The 20,045-nt window shown below is 36.6% G+C and overlaps 2 protein-coding genes across 3 annotated transcripts; both read right to left on the bottom strand.

Annotated features, from left to right (window-relative positions):
- Positions 1-286: 286 nt before the first annotated feature.
- LOC149828250 (uncharacterized) lies at positions 287-5,499 on the bottom strand. Of its 2 annotated transcripts, XM_090017473.1 has the most exons (7): positions 5,265-5,499; positions 2,693-2,804; positions 2,544-2,606; positions 2,319-2,366; positions 2,151-2,210; positions 690-747; positions 287-611 (listed from the first exon to the last, which is right to left on the bottom strand). In XM_090017473.1, the coding sequence occupies exons 2-7, from the start codon at positions 2,774-2,776 to the stop codon at positions 565-567; spliced, it is 360 nt and encodes a 119-aa protein (XP_089873599.1). In that variant the 5' UTR covers positions 2,777-2,804; positions 5,265-5,499; the 3' UTR covers positions 287-564. The 2 variants fall into 2 exon arrangements, with proteins under 2 accessions (XP_089873599.1, XP_089873600.1); XM_090017474.1 differs by lacking the exon at positions 690-747 and having other exon boundaries at positions 5,265-5,498.
- Positions 5,500-10,267: 4,768 nt separating this feature from the next.
- On the bottom strand, positions 10,268-19,540 carry LOC149828249 (ATP-dependent zinc metalloprotease FTSH 8, mitochondrial-like). The gene is made up of 8 exons (XM_090016796.1): positions 19,322-19,540; positions 18,964-19,213; positions 18,812-18,886; positions 16,552-16,685; positions 14,221-14,709; positions 13,198-13,965; positions 12,133-12,360; positions 10,268-11,294 (listed from the first exon to the last, which is right to left on the bottom strand). The coding sequence occupies exons 1-8, from the start codon at positions 19,379-19,381 to the stop codon at positions 10,818-10,820; spliced, it is 2,481 nt and encodes an 826-aa protein (XP_089872922.1). The 5' UTR covers positions 19,382-19,540; the 3' UTR covers positions 10,268-10,817.
- Positions 19,541-20,045: the final 505 nt, after the last annotated feature.

Here is a 20,045-nt window from a genome sequence, read left to right as displayed (position 1 = left end):
AAACTGACATCGATGTTCCTATTGTTCATTCACACATGACGACTAGTTCTCCTACTGCTCATTTTCACACATATGGCTACTAGTTCCATGTCAATAGGTTATTCATCCAAAATAGCTTAAGGAAAAGACTCTTCATTTAATGAAGAAAATGACATGAAACTCAACACACAAAAGGCAAGTAGTTCAATGCTATACACTAGAATATGTCATTTTCGAGTTCCAAGAAGATTGATCACCTTGCTTCACAATGAAATCAAGTCCAGACAATATGAAAGAGCACTTGTGGTAACAAAGCAAAAAAGTCTTCCGATTATATAGAACCAATGATACTACATCAAGTACTCAATAAAGCCTCGCTCCCATACTCTTCCACCCGATAAAACTGCTACTAAAATCGTTACATGGAAAACCCTCATAGAAGTGTACATTTTACAAATCATTATCACATGGCCTAGGATCACTTATTCGTGCACATAAGGGTAGGAAAAGACTCGGCATGGTACAGGAAAAATCATTAGCCTCAGCAAGTAGAAAGAAAGCTCACAATACAAGAATGATCCTCAGTTACTGCTCATTACAGTTTGAATTATCTGAAGAATTGCCACCTGCATCTGTATATGGAATACAGTTTGAAGAAACCATTAATACAATAATACACAAGCAATGCTAAAAAACAAAGTACTGATTACCTTCTCCATCAGCAGGAGCATAAACAGATCGCCTTGGCCGTGCTTCCTGATGTGTAGGCTACAAACCACACATAAAAGAATGTGTGATGCACTGAATAAGAATAGATGCTCAAACAAAACAAGATGACCTTAAAACTTGTCTAATACTTGTTCATGTGTTCTATATTTGAGATGCTAATATGTGATGCAATCATGCAACTGAACATGTACCCTTACAAGTAGATGAGGAGCATGTTCACTGTTCAAAGAACTTGATCTAGAACTCAAGTGTGAATAATTTGTTAATTTCTTGGACCCCTAGTTCCACGCTTCACCACTTAACATGGAAAACAGTCACCGTCTACCCAAAAGCAATATGCAAATAGACATGAATACACACAGGAACTAGTTTCTGATGATAGGACTACCATTCCCTAAAGATTGTATTCATCTGAATGGCTTTCAGTTTCTTTTCCTATTTTATTACCTAAGAGCATTTTAAGTATCAGTCTAAATTTAAAATTCCTATTTTTTGTCCTAATTGGACTCTATCTTATCATGTGTCACACCCCTCCCTCTCATGTGCATTATACCTCTCATCTTGTGACATACCCCTCGCTCTCGCATCTTAAACCCCTCACATGTCAAATGACATTTTGCATCCTGCACCAGTCTAACCCCACTTCCAACTTTAGTACACACAGACACACACACACACACCAAAAAAGCAGTCTCTGCAACTCGGTTCTATTTAATTTTAATATCAAAGCACGAAAAGAGAAGAAAATCCCTAAGATAGCCATAGAACTAATTTCTAGACCATGTATGCATGTCAAGCTTGTATAATTTAGAGTAATTTACAAAAAGTACTTAACGTATCAGCTACTTATAGAGAGCTGCCAAATAGTTCCATAATTACGTCTAACTGCCCACTTTTATAACTTATGTTACAAGGACACTTAGGCTTAAAACCATTCAGTTGACCTCTGTTTAGAAAAAACAAGTGACTAAAATGTGCTCATCATTGATTTGTTTAAGAAAAGACCATAATATGACATAAGGTGAGTTTTCTTATTTAAAAAAGGCAAAAATATCATTCTATACCTCAGGCGGGTATTTTAAATGCTTTCACGTAAAGAGATTGAATGTAACAGTCCAAACATTGGCCAGCTTTTTGCAAATACCAGATAAGTTAGGTATTTTTTTGTAAAATTACTCTAATTTATAAGAGCAGCATATTCCTTGTATTGTAATCCATCTGTAGTTCTATTCAATTGAAAGCTTCAATCATGTGCCCCTTGTTAGCTCTTGTTTCTAAAGAAACAGAGAAATGACCTTAGAATTTTTTAGTTCAGCGAAAATTCATTTTCCAAATTGCCTACACTCAGGACCATTCTTCAGAAAACATGAGTGACTAGGATTAGCAAGTTTTATTTGAGAATTAAAATGAGCACCTATAGAACAAATGTTTTACATTCATACCTGCAATTTTGGCCGAAGAGCCTCTGGTGGTCCCTGCTTTTGATCCCCAGATGCTCCTTGCTGTCGGTTTTGAACATTAGACAGCTCATCATGATAAGTTTAAAACATATAAGATGTATCATTAAAGATGCTTATGGCAGATAATACCCAATAAGAGACAGGAAATACCTTTCCCAAGGCCCAATCAGCAGAATCAAAGAAGGCACGTTCATGGTCCTGGTTTATAGAGAATGAGTAGATATAAAGTTTCCACGGTCCAAAATGAAAGGAACCAAAAAAGGAAAATTAAAAAGAGGGAAGAAACTTTAAGAAAGCACGATGGCTGAAGAAACTTTAAGAAAATAATATCTCCTGGCAAATATCTAGTAAGAGAATTTAATTGAACAAAGATACCTTGGAAATCAATGGAGGTTTCTTGGGTAAAATTCCTCCATACTTCTTCTTGATCATTTCCTCCTAGGAAAGAAAGATTCTTAGTCCATGCAAAATCAAAAAGCACGATACAATGAAAACCAAGCAGATGAGATTCTGCAGTGATATACCTCATCTATATTGGCGCTTGCAGACTCGTTGTTGTTCTCCGTATGTTCTTGTTCATTGGCATCAAGATCCTTCACGCCAGACATGTTGTGTTTTGCCCTTTCAATCTACTTTCTAAGCATTGAGGAAAAACATAGTCAATTTTTGGAGTAACTTACACACAAATCTTATAAAGACCATGACTAACATATAACTGGACCAACACAATTACACCAGAAATTACACAACTCGCAAGACAAGACATGCCTTAGTCTGCACTCCACAGGCAAACAGACCAAGAAAAACATGGAGAAGACAAGACCCCTGGGTGGAAAAGCAAATAGCACTTTATATTTGAAGTTATATAAGTGATTGACAATGATACCAAGAAGAATATTTGAATCATTTCTGCAGGAGAATGCAAAAATACAGTAGCAAACAAAATAAGAAGACAGAGACCAAAACAGGCTGCATGGATGAAACAACTATGGAGCAGAGATCAGTGTAAGGAAAAGGCTTGGAACCTCAATTGTAAGAGTAGCTGGATAAAATAAAGAAACACTTGTACAAGTAAAAAATAACAGAGACAAAAATGAATGCATAGGCAGGAAAACTTCACTTCACTGTTAGATGCCTTGGTAAATGCTACAAGGCACAACGATATCTTTTCATGTTTAGACAACAACAACTCATATGCCTGAATTCCTAATAACAGTTCTTGTAACTTGAGAATTATCCTAAAAAAGGAGGAAATGGAAAAACGTCAATGAGACAATCACTCATATTTGTCTAGCACCCATTCTTGACCTTCATAAACTATGTGATCAATTCACCTTAGAGTGGGGAAAGTGGTCCCTCATAGCATAACATTTCCAATCATATCAAAACTAGAGCAGAGGGCAATCAAGAATTCAACCACTCAAGAGACCATCACAAATAACAGTTTTCAAGAGAATTCCCCTCTTGTACTAAATTGCAAGAGAAAAAAGGGGAACATCCAATTAATCTTCATTTAATCTAATGGTTATGGAAATTAGAAAGGGAAAAAAAATTCCATTTCAACAAAAATCAGAGGATTTCCTCTACTTGTGCTAATTCAAGTAACAACAGGAAGAAAACAGCACCAAGTGAAGAAAACAAATGAACAAGAAAGAATAAATTTTGATTGGAATAGGATAAAAATAAAGAAAATAGTGGCCAAATCTTAAAAAATAGGAAAAGAAAATCAGTTGAAATATAGAAAAAATAATATCAGTCTGTAAATGCACGCATAGCAAAATAAGTCATAATGCTTCTTCATGAACTTAGCTCGTGTGACAGCATCTTATTTTTCCATCACTGAATACCAGAGAGACAACTTCATGCAAGTAATTTATGTATAAGCATGAGGATGAGGGTTGAAATATCCAACACACACCAAGAATAAGAAAATTGAAGAAACATCCTTAGCCTTGCAACACACTTTTAGGCACCTTCTGTATATATAGAATTCATATGCCACAAAAACACTGACCATAACATGGATGCATGAATAGTTTCACAAACAGAAGAAACATTCTTGAAGGTGATCTGCATCAGGGAAGACCAAAAATTAATGAAGCTAACTTAGAAATTGTGAAGGCTTAACTCCCAAAGTTACGTAGAAAATATTAACTTAAACTAAGGCCAAAAAGTTCCCCAAGCAATGAAATAAATAATGAAGTATGCCGCAACACCAGCTCAAATTTCACACATAGCGAAGAAAATTGAAAATCTCAAAGGATCAAATATTTACTATTAAAAAAAAACTTCAGGAAAAATTCCAAGATTAGAACAATAATTAGATGTGAAATAGAAATACTTAAAAAATTCAACATTCCAAGGGGGAAATTCTAGCACAAGAAATCTAATTCTTCTGAGTTTTGATTCATACACGCTTCTCACATCAATTAAACAGTTTTAGATAAAAAAGGAAGTCAAATCCAAACTAGCAAACAAATATAAAAAATAAATTATTAGGTTGTATAGCATTCAACATTTCTGAGCGTCAAAAATAATCAAGAAAATTAGCATTGAGACAGACAGATAAGAAAATATCCTGCATTAAAAGATGTATAGCGACAACAGCAAGTCTAGGTTCAATTTTTTCACATCAAGAAAAGAAATCATGAGAATACAATTCCCAGATTACAACGATTCTGCTTATCCGTAGAAAACAAGCATAAGAAATCCTTGCAATTCTTTCTGCTACAACAAACTCTATATACAAACAAAAGAAAACAGTAAAAGATCGCAAAAAAAAGAAAGAAATTCTAAATCATCAGGAAAACAAGTTCCGAGCGCAAAACTTACAGTTGAATCGCAACTTTACAAGATCCACAGAGATTCACATCTTACAAGCGCAAAAACAACCCCATTTCATCCAAGAATCACATTATCACGCATCATAGAACACAAATCAACCCGATATCTTTCAATCGCACTCGTCAAAACCCAAGAAACACAATCTCCGTCCATTTCAAAGCAATAAACACGCAAAAAAAAAACTGAAAATACAATAATCAAGATCTAAATAAGAAACAAGAAAAACGAGAAGAAGAATCAAACTAAGCTTACCTCGATCAGAAGGGCGATTCTCAGAGCGGGAAAAACGGAACGAGTCTCGAGAATCTCAATCCGCAGAGATCGGTAACAAAACGAGAGACGACGAGAGAGCCGCAGAAACGGAAGAGGATGGATTCATCGAGAAGGGAGAAGAGGGAATCGGCCTTAAATAGGGGAAGCCGTTGAGGACCTCTCTCTCTCTCGCTCAACTGGAAGAACGCGGAGAGAGAAGGCCTCGCTTGCTCCGGCGATGACGCATGTCGCTGCGCTCTAGAAAGTGCCACGAGTGGGTCCCGCCTTCTTCCTCGAAGTGGGCAGGGGGGCCCACCTGTTACTTTGTCTGAAGCGTCGGATATTCGATGGACGGCTGGAATCAAACTGTTCGTTGTTTTGGTCACGTCAAGGTTTAAGTCTTTGGTACGCACACGGACACGGTATCAAGGAGCTGAAACTCGATCTGACACGGTAAATGTAATCTGCATGTTTGATTTACTAAAGATCTACATGTTTGACGGGCAGCCTAGGTTCAAATCCCATGGGCAGAGCCAGCGCAGCTAGGTCTTTGCGCTTGCGACAGAAAAAAAAAAATCAGCCTTTGCATCACAGAATTCTGATGCATGAACAGGTCTTTTGGGCAAAATCATATATTCAACTGTAATTTCTTCAATTAAAAGAAGTCAAAAAAACATGATCCAATGGCTTATCTTTACTAAATCAATCATGCACATCAGTCTACGCCTCAGAGGCGAAGCGCACGCTCAAGGTACTGAGGCATTGCAGTGATGCGCCTAAGGTAAATATAAAAAAAGAAATCTGATTATTTGCATATGGGGTTTCAGCTTTCCAAATCCGATATCGTTCTGATGCAGTCGAATACGTATTATCGGGGTTTCAGCTTTCCAAGGCTCGTTTACCACGGATACTTGAGAGTCTCATGTTGTGAGAGGCGTACGGCTCAGTACCTGAGGCGTACGCCTCAGAGGCGAAGCGCAGGCTCAACGCCTCGCTACGCCTCAGAGGCGAAGCGCAGGCTCAACGCCTCGCTACGCCTCAGAGGCGAAGCGCAGGCTCAACGCCTCGCTTCGCCTCATCGCATTTAACAATCTTGATGCACATCACTTCTATGGTGTCAGATTGAGTCCAAACAACCCACACTTCTGAGTATTCCTTTATAATGTGAGAATCCGATGGAAGTGTCTGTCACTAGGGACACTTTGCTAGCCTTTTTGAAGAAAAAAAAACAAAAAGAAATTAAAGTCACAAGAGAATCTTTCTTAGGTTTTGAATGAATGGCCAACCTGAAATGACTCCTTTTTCTTTCAAATTTTAGCAATCATGCGAGAATGGAAGTGAGAAGTAGTTTGGAATCCCAACTTCTATAATGAATAAAATCTAGACTTTTTAATCATTAGAACTGTGGTTCTCATTCCTGGGTATCTCAATTGTAGACATGTTTGCTTCATACAATTTCCATGAGAAATTTTTTTCCTTCCTTTCTCATTAAGGGCGTGTTTGCATGTCACGGAAGAAAAAGCTGCACACATCTTCTGTGGAAACAGAATCAGACTCCTCCCCATGGGAACGTTTTTCGCAGAAAAGAGGGGTCCAGCGTGCATTTTGGCATGCCCATAAATGCAAATTCACCATCACATGTTTGTTTTGGCATTTTGGGCCCTGCGAAAATGCATGCCCATGCATGCGTTCTCGCAAAAAAGAAGAGTTTTTCATTACATGCAAACCAGCCCCAAGAGTGAAACAAATATCAAAACATTATGATAGAAAAGTACTGTGCTGGCACAAGTGGGATCTAGTTTTTTGCCACTTTTCACGTACGAGTCCTTTCATACCTCCCTTCTTACGAAAGCATTATCATGAAAATTATCAGCTGGCAGGATTTTTTTTTTTAAATTTATGCAAATACTCGTGAAAGGCGTAACAAACAAGCCCTTATATGTGAATCTAAAATCTCATGACTGAGAATCCTGATTCTTATGTTCAAGAATCTTGATTCTTTATAAATCTCAATTCTCTTGAGAATCTCAACTTTTATGTACATAAGGTTGTCTCATATATTTCTCATGGTTTTTTTTCATCCAATTTCCTATTGGCTTCTGGCATCTTGAATTCTTAAGATTTTGAAATAACCACTTTCCCACTTCAATTCCTGCACAATTTTCCAAAGTAGAAAACTAAAACTGATCGTTGGGATCTGAACCTCAGCTTGAGTAGTAAATTTCGAGGTCATTTTTTATGCAGCGGCGTGCAGCTCCACTACTGCTGACCATCCATCTCGATATTTCTTGAGATGGACACTGCAGCCATCTCAAGAAGTGCCAAGATGGATGGATGTTAGGCAGATTGGTGCATGCTAACCATGCAGCGACTCTGTACATAATATTCAGTAAATTTATGTGTAAGAAGAGCCTTACAGTCTGAATGAATGGCCTCTCAAAAGACGTAAAGGCAAACAGAAAGGAAATGGCAATTACCAAAATTACCAGAAGTGAAAACCCATAAAATATCCCACATATGCCAGATCCTTTTTTCGAGGATGATAAGGGTGGCCCAAGAATCTGCCATTTACAGTCTCTCTCTCTCTAAGAATCTGCCATCTCTCTCTCTCTCTCTCTCTCTCTCTCTCTCTCTCTCTCTCTCTCTAGAGTCAAGACAGCAAGGTAAAACAAGCAATAATGATGGCCTTCATTGATAGATGGAATATTGTACAATTTGTTTCATCTACACGAACTTGATTGGGTGGCGATATCAATTGAACGCCATCACTGTCTTACTTTCTGTCTTACTTCCATACTTTAAAATGTGGGAGGGAGAGACTCTATCCATGCTGCATATGAGTTTAATGATTATGATATCACTTTTGGATGGGGAGAGCTATGTCACATGGACACGCCATCTTGGTGGTGTGTAACTGGTGATACGAGAGGCACACTCAGTTATATACAGTGAATATTTTAATATTAGTTTGATATTTTTTAATATTTTTGTGAATTATAATATTAAAATATCAACAACAAAAAATTTATTGTTGAAATCTATTACAATATAGAAGAATATTTTCAATCATAAATGACAATTTTCAAAATCAACATTTATCTCGGAAGGCAATTGTAATCCCCAAAATTATATTCTATCTTGATTAATTATCATATTAGTTTTTAGATAAAAATTATTTATTTGGATTATGTACTTATATAAATATGTGAGTTGAGAAATTAAATAAAAAAAAAAGATGTAAAAGCTTTTTTTCATGGGCGTAGGCCTTTGGTTGAACAATGTAGTATTTCTCCACTGTCTTCAATACTCTAAAATGTGAGAGGGACACTCTAACCATGCTGCATATGACTATAATGATCATATGATATCACTTTTGGATTGGGAGAGCTATGTCACATGGACACGCCATCTTGGTGGTGTGTAACTGGTTGATACGAGAGGCACACTCAGTCATATACAGAATATTTTAATATTACTTTAATATATTTTTTAACTTTTTTGTTTTATTTCTGTGAAAATGCAATTATAATATCAAAATATCAACAAAAATAATTTTTATTGCTGAAATCTATTACAATATGAAAGAATGTTTTCAATTATAAATGATAATTTTCAAGATCGACATTTATCTCGGAAGGCAATTATAATCCCCAAAATTATATTCTATCTTGATAAATTCTCATATTAGTTTTAGATAAAAATTATTTATTTGGATCATGTACCTATATAAATATGTGAGTTGAAAAATTAAATAAAAAAAAAGGATGTGAAAGATTTTTCTCTTAGATGTAAGCCTTTGGTTGAATAATGTATGTTTAGTATTTTTCAACTCTCTTACTTCTATACTCTAAAATGTGGGAGGGACACTCTAGCCACCTTGCATATGAGAATAATGATCATATGATATCACCTTTGGATGTAGAGAGCTATGTCACATGGACACGCCATTATGGTGGTGTGGAATGGGTGATATGAGAGGCACACGCAGTCATGTACAGTGAATATTTTAATATTAGTTTAGTATTTTTTTTATTTATGTAAAAATGCACTTGTAATATTAAAATATCAATAAAAATAATTTTTTATTGTTAAAATCTACTACAATATGAAAGAATATTTTCAATCATAAATGGCAATTTTCAAGATTGACATTTATCTCCGAAGGCAATTGTAATCCCCAAAAATATATCTTATCTTGATTAATTCTCATATTAGTTTTAGATAAAGATTATTTATTTGGATCATATACCTATATAAATATGTGAGTTGAGAAATTAAATAAAAAGAAAAAAAAGAGGATGTGAAAGCTTTTTCTCGTAAATGTAGGCCTTTGGTTGAACAATGTATATTTAGTATTTTTTCCTTTTCTCTTTCTTAAATTCTGCTTTTATTTGTATTCAATAATTTTTTTTTCAATATTTATTGATTAAAAAATAAAAAAATGTGTCATAGTGTCCTATTTTTTCCAAAAAAAAATTGAACTTTCAAGTAGAATCCCTGTCCATGTGTCTTTGTGACATAGGATGAGAGAGTGCAGCTGTTAACATTTACCTATGTCACACGGACACGGGAGTAAAAGGACATCAGACCAATGTTGTCAGTATTCGATCGGCCCTGAATCGTTTGGCCAACGGTTCAGGTGAATCGGCCGAAACCGATTTTAAAGTGAATCATTCTGAATCAGCTAAAAAAAATATTTTGTGTCAATAAAAACGTGACACATGTTAAAATCATTAAAATAATACTAAAAAATAATTTGAAGCATTTTTTACATTTATTAAAAAATGGCCTATTCAGGTCGGTATAATATCCCAACCTACTTTATAGATTTGCTTAACGTGCCAGGTTTTGGGTATAATTTATAGATTTGCTTCAATTAATGAGACCAAACCCCGACCTCATCCGAACGGACCCAGCTACACCCCTACTTGAATCAGTCAACATGAAAGCCCTCAACCTGTGATAAATCCAATTCATGGAGCCTGGCACAAGCAAGGAGCAGCTTACTCAAAAAGAGTGAACCATCAGCTCACTAGAAACATTAGATTGAGAATCAATGTAGCTACACTTTACAAATTATTTTACCAATGAGAAATATCATGTCGAATACCTCGGATCTCTAATTCATGAGGCCCATGTACAGATCATAAGTAAAATAAACACTGACCGCACGTTGGAAATGCCATATGATTATTGGATTTTCTCAAGATCCTGTGATTGTAAATCACAATCACACCAATTTCTCAAGGTTAGTGAAACATGAGAAAAGTACAAGTTGTGATTGTTTCTTCTTTTAATCTTTGTGAAAGTTGGTCACAAGGTTAACTTGTGACCAAAAATCACTGCTTCTACTTTCTCAACTGTGATTGTTCACCCAACCTTTGTCCAAAGCAAACATGCCCTGAATGTAGAAATAGACACAACATGTAGATTTCAGATTCACATGTAAAAGAGAGACACGGATCTCTGGCCTGATGGAGTAGCCTGGCATCAGGCCAGAAGATACGTTTATCTCAAGTCCTAAGATCTGAAGCAATCAAACACACCCTCATTTTACGTAGGAACCACCGTACCGTCCAGCGAGGGTGTGTCATCCTCTACGACAATGCTCAGCTGACTCTGTTGATTCTTCTCCTCCTCTACCTGGAAACCCTCCCGAAACAGGTCATAGTTTGTTGGTTCTTTTGGCTTGAAAGGGCGCTCCCCAAGCACCCTCACCAAGTCATCCTGGTGCAGAACCTCCTTCTCAAGCAGCAGCTCTGCTATCTGCATCACTTTCTCCTTGTGCTCCTCAATCAGCGCCAATGTACGCTTGTAAGCTTTGTCTACCCATTCACGTACCTCGTTATCGATCATCGCTCCCGTCTTGCTGCTGTAAGGCTTCGTCATTTCAAACGAATCTTCCCTTTGCGGAAATGAGAGAAGCCCCACTTTGTCACTGAAACCATAAACAGCAACCTGAGCATATGTCATCTTGGTCACCTTCTCCAAGTCATTTTGTGCACCAGTTGAAATCTTCCCTATGAGAACCTACAAGCAAGAGCACCTATATAAGATGTCTCTCATTGAGCAAGCACCTGAAATGACTTTTTTTTTCCTTTTCTGGTCATATATGAAGGTCAGATAACTAAACCCAAAAGCAAGGGTTTTTGAAATTCATTAGAAATATACGAGACAAGAATGTGAACAATTTCACTACCAGGATTTTTTTCATCACCTTGAGCGATGTTTGGATGCACCCATTTATCTAGATAAATGAGATAAGATGGGATGTTGTGTTATAGAGCTTAATGCAATTTCTCAGCTTATCCTGTTTATCTGGATAAGTACGTATATCCAAACACTAGGAATTTTTCCATTAAGATGGTTTTCCAGATAAAAGAGTATAATTTTCAACATAGCAAGCAAAACTGTTGTTTTTCCCCAACAACACTATTTCAAAATGGCACTACTCCCTCCCTTTGTGGCATGTCTAGCTAAATTTCGTACATTAAAAGACACAAATAACCAGTTAAAATATCTGAAAATGATTTTTTCACTAAAGTGTAAAAGTCACTCTTCTTTTTAATTCAACTGGCTATTCTGTCAAGCTGTTGATTAAACGATACCGATGAATACGTGAATGATTTTAGACTAAAAAACAATGTTGAGTACAATCTTCGTTAAGGAACAAGAATCTGATCAGCAGATCACTTGAGACGAAATATTTCATGTCAAAAGAAAAAGAAAAATTAGCAGAGAAATTACAAAGTTCAATACGAATTCTCAATGCAAATTAAGTAGAATTAAAAAACTTATGGCTAGTGCCAAATACTTCACATAATACTGGTGCCAAAATATAAATCAAAGAAAATAAAATAGGGCATACCTGTTCAGATGCACGACCACCAAGAGTCATGCAAGTCATGTCAAAGAGTTGTTCTTTCGTCATCAGGAGGTTCTCGTTTGGTACATATTGTGCAAATCCCAATGCTGCAGTACCACGAGGGACGATTGTGACTTTAAGCAGAGGCTCTGCATGCTCCAAAAACCACCCAGTAACAGCATGGCCTGATTCATGGTATGCAACAGTTCGGCGTTCTGATTTACTGATAACCTGAAAAATCAACAACATCAACTTCCACCAGGGATTTCATAAATATCTTTATGTGTTCGTAATGTGTGCACAAACTCACAATTTAAAGCAAAGCATTGAACAGAAAAAGAAAAGAAAAGAAGATATGGCTGCACAAGTACAAATGGTAAAATATGCGCTTATTTAAAGCAAAGTACTAAACAGAATAAAGAAAAGTAAAAAAGCCATGACTCCAGTCAAATATAATCATCAAGCAATAGGAATTGGAACACTGAACACAATTCTAGAAAGCAAATACAACCATGAAAGCATGAATTTAACTCCACCAACCTGACACGTTGCAATAGCTTCAAATAAAACACTTAAATCAATATTCATAAACATGGGTACACACCTCAGTATGAAGATTTAGAGAAAGAGAGATGCAGAGACTGGTTATACAGGCAGTTGTAACTTCTAGCCACCAACAGAATTTAGAAGGTATTACCAGCATACAATAATTCAAACATTAAAAATGACATATTCCAATTGCATCTAGCATGGTATCCTAAGCACATACAGAAGGAAATTAACTATTTGGAAATTCCTTGAACTGATGAACACGGTGCCAACAACACACAACTTCTCTAACTGAAAGGCAAGTTATGGAACTTCAAATTTTCATCATGCGGCACCAAAAGGATTTTTTCCTACATGGGAAACAGTCACCATCCCATCTATATGAAATATGCAGATACTAGCCCAAAAAACTGAAAGCCCAAATGTAGGCCAAGATATAACTTAGATTCAGAGAAACTAGTTAGTGATATCATATAAAAGTTGAGCCAACTGCTCAAACAAGTGCTGAAATCCACAAACCTTATTTTTCTTCTCCAGACCACCAACTATCCTATCGATAGCAGCCTCAAAATGTTCCATGGTAACCTGTGAGACCTCATTCCTTGCAGCAATAAGAGCAGCTTCATTACAAACATTAGCTATGTCTGCTCCAGCAAACCCAGGTGTAAGTGCAGCCAATCTCTGAGAATAATATGTTGGGCTGTTATCAAGCTTTATTTTCTTCAAATATATCTGAAATATCTGATCGCGTCCTTTGATGTCAGGTTTATCAATAGCTATTTGGCGGTCAAATCGTCCAGGCCTTAAAAGAGCCTTATCCAAGATATCTGGCCTATTAGTGCCAGCAAGAACAACAACACCAGAAGTTGTTCCAAATCCATCCATTTCTACAAGCAGCTGATTGAGAGTACTCTCACGTTCATCGTTGGAACCAGTGAGACCTCCGCGTCCCCTTGCCCGGGCAATTGCATCGATTTCATCAATAAAAATTATGCTAGGAGCACATCGTCTAGCTTCTGCAAACAAGCTCCTGACCCTGGATGGGCCAACTCCTACAAACATCTCCATAAAATCTGAACCAGAAATGGATAGAAATGGTACACTTGATTCCCCTGCGGTTGCTTTGGCAAGAAGAGTTTTTCCTGTGCCAGGAGGACCAACAAGAAGAGCACCTTTTGGAATTTTAGCTCCCAATTCCTCGTATTTCTTTGGATTTTTCAGGAAATGCACAAATTCCATGATCTCTTGCTTTGCCTCATCACAACCAGCTACATCTTTGAAAAATACCTAATCCGACAAGAGATGCACAAAGTATTAGAAGTCCTTCAGAAAACTAGAAGCCATTTGAAAGAAAAAAGCCACACAAAGAAAAGCTGATCGAAACTGCTAATAGTGAAAAACATGTTGCACAAAGGATCACACAATCAACAATAAGAAAGAGGCAAAATCACAACAGGATTCCAAGTGGTAAGATCTCCCCGTCCATATCATGGCAGTGAAAGAAAACCAATGAAGAGCCAGAAAGTAATGTCCTTTACATACCTTGTTCTTGGAGTTCTTGTCCAATTTAGTAAAATGAGCTTTTCCAATGTTAAATATTCCACGGCCACCCTTTCCACCACTACCACCCACGCCAAATCCACCAGGCATTCTTCTTCCTAAATAAAATAAGGTTCCCAGCACCAAAGCTGTAGGAGCAAATTTTAACAACTCTTGATACCAAACCACTTGAGAGACATAAGTTACAGGAATATAATCATGCGGGTCTATGCCTAGTACTTCCTGGGCTTCCTCCAGCTTCTCCTCAAAGGATTCAACACTACCGATATTAATGTAATAATTATAATGGCTAGTATTTCCCCTACTAGCAGGAGTGTCAGTTGTGTGTCCCAGTATATCATCATCCTTGGTTGGATTTTTAATGGATGGAGAACTCTTGACATACACTTTCGCAACTGATTTGTTGGAAACAACAATATGGTCCACCAAACCAGGTTCTAGAAGCTTGTTTTTGAACTCTTGAAAACTTATCTGTGAAAATAAAAGCATCAGGTATCGAACAGCAATTTTAGCAAAAATATTTTTTTCCACTAATTTAAAGAAAGTGGCATATGTGGAATTAAACCCAAAAGAATAAAAAGATCTCAGCTTCCAATGTATACAAAATTTATCAGAATACAGATAACAAACAAGTAAACAAGCACATGGACAGGAAAGCAACATGTTGATTTGGTGAAATATAATCTACATTATCTTACCTCCACACACACACACACCATCTATTCCCCTGGTTTAACCTCTCTCTCCACGTCCCATTGACATCTTCTACAAGGTTTCACATGCCTATTTGCATTAATCCTACTTCATTATCAAATTATGCATGACATTAAGGGTGTGTTTAAATGTAAAGGATTCCCCTGAGAATCCTACTCCAAGGTCCCCTCCTAGAGTTCCTGCATTTCAGGAACTTCCACAGAATCTGAAGGTTTCATCAAATTCGAAAAGAAAAAGGAAAAAAAACAGAATAATAAGGACTGAAGGGTCAGCCAACAACAAAAATGCATGACCACCTAGCCATGTGCTATTCACATTTCCCATTTTTGACTGGCTCAAGATACACAAATTTTTCCACGTCAAAAGGGTTCATTATATTCTTGAGATCATGAGGATTCTCATTTCAGACCCCCTATCCAAACAATCCCGAACTATACCCTCGCCCTTTACTGGTTAGCTATGTCACATAGGCATGACTACAGGTATGAAGGGTACAACATGTGGATTTCTAAAAGTGTGTGTGTGTGTGTGTGTTGTAGGTTTGGTCTCTCTAACTCTTTCATTTTGCTTGATGCCAACCAACGTGCATTACTTCCTAAATAGCTTATTTAACACCTTTAACCCATGAGGAAAATGTTAATGCCATTTTAAGAAAAAAACATTAATTGTCATTTGCAAAATTATCATAAAGCAAATTAAATTTGCATTGTGCGGCCCCTACTCCAGCTTTAATATACATAGATGATACATGCATACATTCATTAAGTTCATTCATACATACATTAATATGTGTGTACTTACATACACACATATATCGTATGTATGTGTGTATTCCAATAGGTTTGATTATGACCAATAATTTATCAGTTTCATTTTCTGAAGAGGGTTAAGAACCAACAATCTATGTTGCATAAAGGTTTTGATGGTTCACGAATCACCCAAAGTATCAAGCTGGATTCAAGGGGCCTAGTGTCAGCTTTTAGTGATTTGATCTACTCAAACCAGCAGCATACGACAATAAGCTATCAAATGTTCAATGTCCCAGTATACACAAATTAAGAAGTGGACAACCAGCAAGACATATTTACACTTTTACATTTCCCGACCAGAGAATTGGAAAAAAAAAAAAGAAAGGAAAAGAGTATTGTATATCCACCAATTACATATTTTAAAAGCTTGTATACAAGGAAATTTCAGAATAGTGTACTCACAGCTCAAAACAGTTCTGTTTAACCAAATAAAAAATAATGACAAGTCAGTAACATTCTACAATAATAGGAAAGGAAAAAGAGAAAAAAGTTAAGCATGCCAAGGTTCCACCAAGTGGTGCAACCCCACAGTTTGGGCTTTTACAAGGAAGCTTGATGACGACACTTGCTCCACTGTTTTGGCCACATCTAACATATTTCCTATGCATGAAACTGAAATTTACTGAGTTGGAGAAACCCAACTCCTACAGAGTATGGGAACCAATAAAGCCTGAACCACATTTAGCATAGCTCAGGTTAATCAAATCCACACGGCCTAAAAAAGGAGTAGAGCAACACCAAAAAAGTTCAAAGAGGTAAAATGCCAAAAGAGACTAAAAATTGCACTCACCTGCCTTTGATCATTAGGACCAAAAGAAAAAGATGAAAGAATCAATCCAAGAAACAAAAGTGGTGCAAGGTAATTTTGAGATTGCTTCACATAGCTGTCATGAAAATCTCCATGCTCATCTGCATTGGAGTCATCTGTAGAAAAGTTATAAAAAATTTTATTTAAAAGATTGATTTGCTTAATGGCTCTATAAAGAATATATTCATTATATTTACAAATATAAATGAAGGATAACTAACATTTGCTACATCAAATAAATAAACAGAAGTTCACAGGATGACAATGACTGAGACAAGAAAAAAAATCTTTTAAGGAGGTTGATGGACATGAGCTGGTTTCTCGTCGGGTGGAATCAAGTGCACCACATTTTCCCCTATTCCCCTGAGCAAACTGTAGAATTTAACGGCATAAGAAATCCAGATTATAGGAAGAAGTTGGATGGTTTTTGTTCAATTCATCCATCCCAAAGGCTGTAATTGGTGATCTGGCTGGAACTGATATGTTTTTTCTGCACTAAACCATATTCGTCCAAACATGTCTTGGGAATAGATTTCATTTTGTTTGAATATCATTGGATAGTCTACCCTACCCTAAAAAGATTAACAAAGCACTGCTGAGATTTCATTGAAACAACACCTTATGCATCTCTCTCTCTCTCTCTCTCTCTCTCTCTCTCTCTCTCTCTCTCTCTCTCTCTCTCTCTCTCTCTCTCTCTCTCTCTCTCTCTCTCTCTCTCTCTCTCCAACAACTATCAAGGAACCTCTCGTCAACCATTGAACTATAAGAAGGACGTGAAAAACACATTGTAATCAATGCAATGAAGCCTTCAAGATGTGATTTTATTCTTTGCATATTCACTCAGAGATGGATACAAAATAGATGAGATGACATTCCTTTACATTGAGGAAGGATCACTAATAGAGGGAGACAGAGGTAAGAGTGGAGACCAGGATCTGCTTTGTTGAACTTATGTCAGGAAAGGAATAATGAATTCAGAAACTCGGTCACATGGATATGGCTGTGGATCTTGCGATATGGTCATTTTTATGAAGTTTTCCAATACAATTAGTATCTAAGGGAATACTGTGTGGAGTAAAAATGGAGTATCCTTGGGACATAGATCAGAAAGATCTCTTCAAAAGTGTCATATGCTATTCCACACAGACAGGCGCTGACAGACAGGAACCAGTTTTACTCCAGGTGCTAGCAAGCAGACTGAATCCAATATAATTCTGGTTTTTGTCCTTTTCCTTTCTTGGCTAGTCTTTGAGACTGTATGTGTCCTTTCACAGATGTTTCACTTTGTCTCCTTAAAAATAAGAAACTGCCATCGGAGCCACCCGCAGTTTTCGACAATGACATCACCATTCAAGAAAACAAATAGCAACAAGCAACAAAAATGTCCACATCAAGCTGCAACTTGGCCCATTACTGAACCTGGTCGAGTCTCTAATTTGAGGAACAAGCCACAGAGCTCATAAACCAGACCTAACTTCCAAGCATATCCACCGATATCATTGATATTTTGAAAATATTGCAATATTATCAGCATTTCAACATCAGCGATATTTTCTCAATATTTCAAAATATCACCAGAACATAAAATATCTCAATATTTTCCTGATATTTTTGAAAACATCTTCTTTTATGTATTTTAAGTATCTTTTTTGTTTCTTTTATATTTTAAAAACTTTTCTAATTGTTTCTTTATCTTTTTGCAAGAATCATGTCTTATCTTCTTTATTATTCTTTATATTTTTTTCAAATTTTAAAAAGTTCGATATTTTTCTGAGAAAAACTTTTTGAAAAAAAAAAAGAAAAAACTTACTAGAATTTTTTTGCCGACGAGAACGGTATTGCACTTTTGATATTATAAATGAAGAAACCAGGAATTTCTTCATTGCCTTCATTTGCAAGCAATCAAACAAACACTGACCCTTATTTTGTCCCTATTTGTATGAATTGCATAACACATAAAGTTTGGATGTCATATCGTATTTCAATTAGATGATAAACAGAATGTCAGAGCGTCCACTTTGTACCAAAAATTTACCACTGTGAATAAAGAATTTCTTAAAAGGAAACTGCACCCAACAAGGACTATATATGGATGTAGAAACAAATCAAAATATAACAAAAAAACGTATAAGTTAAACGCCAAATATTTAATTCAACACCTAGCAATCAGCGTCAATTGAAAAGAAAGGATCTTTTCCATACCGAGAAAAAAAAAAGAAATTTGTTTGCGTTAAAAGTGTACCTTTAGACTCCGATTTTCTCCGCTCGTCTCCTTTGGGAATTTCTTTCTTATCTTTCGGATAAAAATTCTCATAATCTGCACAGAAAATGGTCCGATCAGATCCATACTTTTGAAACGAGCAAGAAAGGGAAATCCACAAACATTAGACTTACTTTTCCTCTTCGGAGCTTCGCTAGAGAATCCTCGCACAATTATCGAGTTCGCATTAACGAAACTGGTGAGACGGTGCGAGTTCTGAGACAACTTCTCCGCACCTCCAATTGACGTCGAAAAACCCCTTGCGAACCCTAATCCGGCATCCCTTCGATAAAGATACGCCGGAAACCCCTCGCGCCGTGCCGATTCCGGCACCGGATTGCTCATCAACACGCAGCGGGCGCCATAACCAGCTAGAGAATTGGTCTAGAAGCAGCAAAAGAAACGCAGAGGCCAAACAAATCAACAGATACAGTGGGAGGAAAAAAGAAGAAGAATACCTACAAAACGAATTACGGGTGAAAAAAATCCCACCTTTTCGATCCTGGAACGCGCAGACCTAGCGATCGAGCGTCCGATTCTGAGGAAAATCATCCTCTGTCGCTCTCGAACATGAAATCGGGAAGCCGATAGGAGACGAGAACTTTGATTCCTAGCGGGTTTTGCTTCTTTAGTATATCGACGATCTTCTGCTTTCCGACGGGATTCTCGCCTAAGTCGATTTCTAGGTTTTTTTTTTACGTTTTCCGGGGATTTCTTTTCCTTGGAATTCCCGGCGCCAGAAGAAGGCGGAGAAGACGAGCAGTTGGAACACTGCACACTTAAAATATATAAGAGAGTGGGCGCCGAAACGATAAATATCGGTCGAACTTTTAAGTTAGAGTGACTTTAAATTGGCACGTTAGTTTAAAATATTACTTATTCTAAAAATATCGCATTTTATCACGATATTAATACAATAAAAGCATTTTTTGTATTTTCTGAGGAACTTTAAATTTTTGACTTTCAAAATTTCCAATATTTCAAAGATTTTTTTCATATAACAAATTTTTTTTTTTACAGAAAAATAAATGAACGACATTTTTGACATTGTTTTAAAATAAACTACAAATCTGAACAACGGAAGGAATTGAAAGTAGCCTCTACAAAAATGATTTCGTAGCGCATATATTTTTAGTTTATTTATTTATTTTTTATTTAAATTAATTAATTCTTGTGAGATTTTTGGAAAACTAAAGTGAAAAGAAAAATGTGGAGA

Source organism: Nuphar pumila, chromosome 9, assembly GCF_984573655.1.
Source record: "Nuphar pumila chromosome 9, dmNupPumi1.hap1.1, whole genome shotgun sequence".
Lineage (NCBI taxonomy): Eukaryota > Viridiplantae > Streptophyta > Magnoliopsida > Nymphaeales > Nymphaeaceae > Nuphar > Nuphar pumila.
This window is presented reverse-complemented; position numbering and strand designations above follow the sequence as displayed.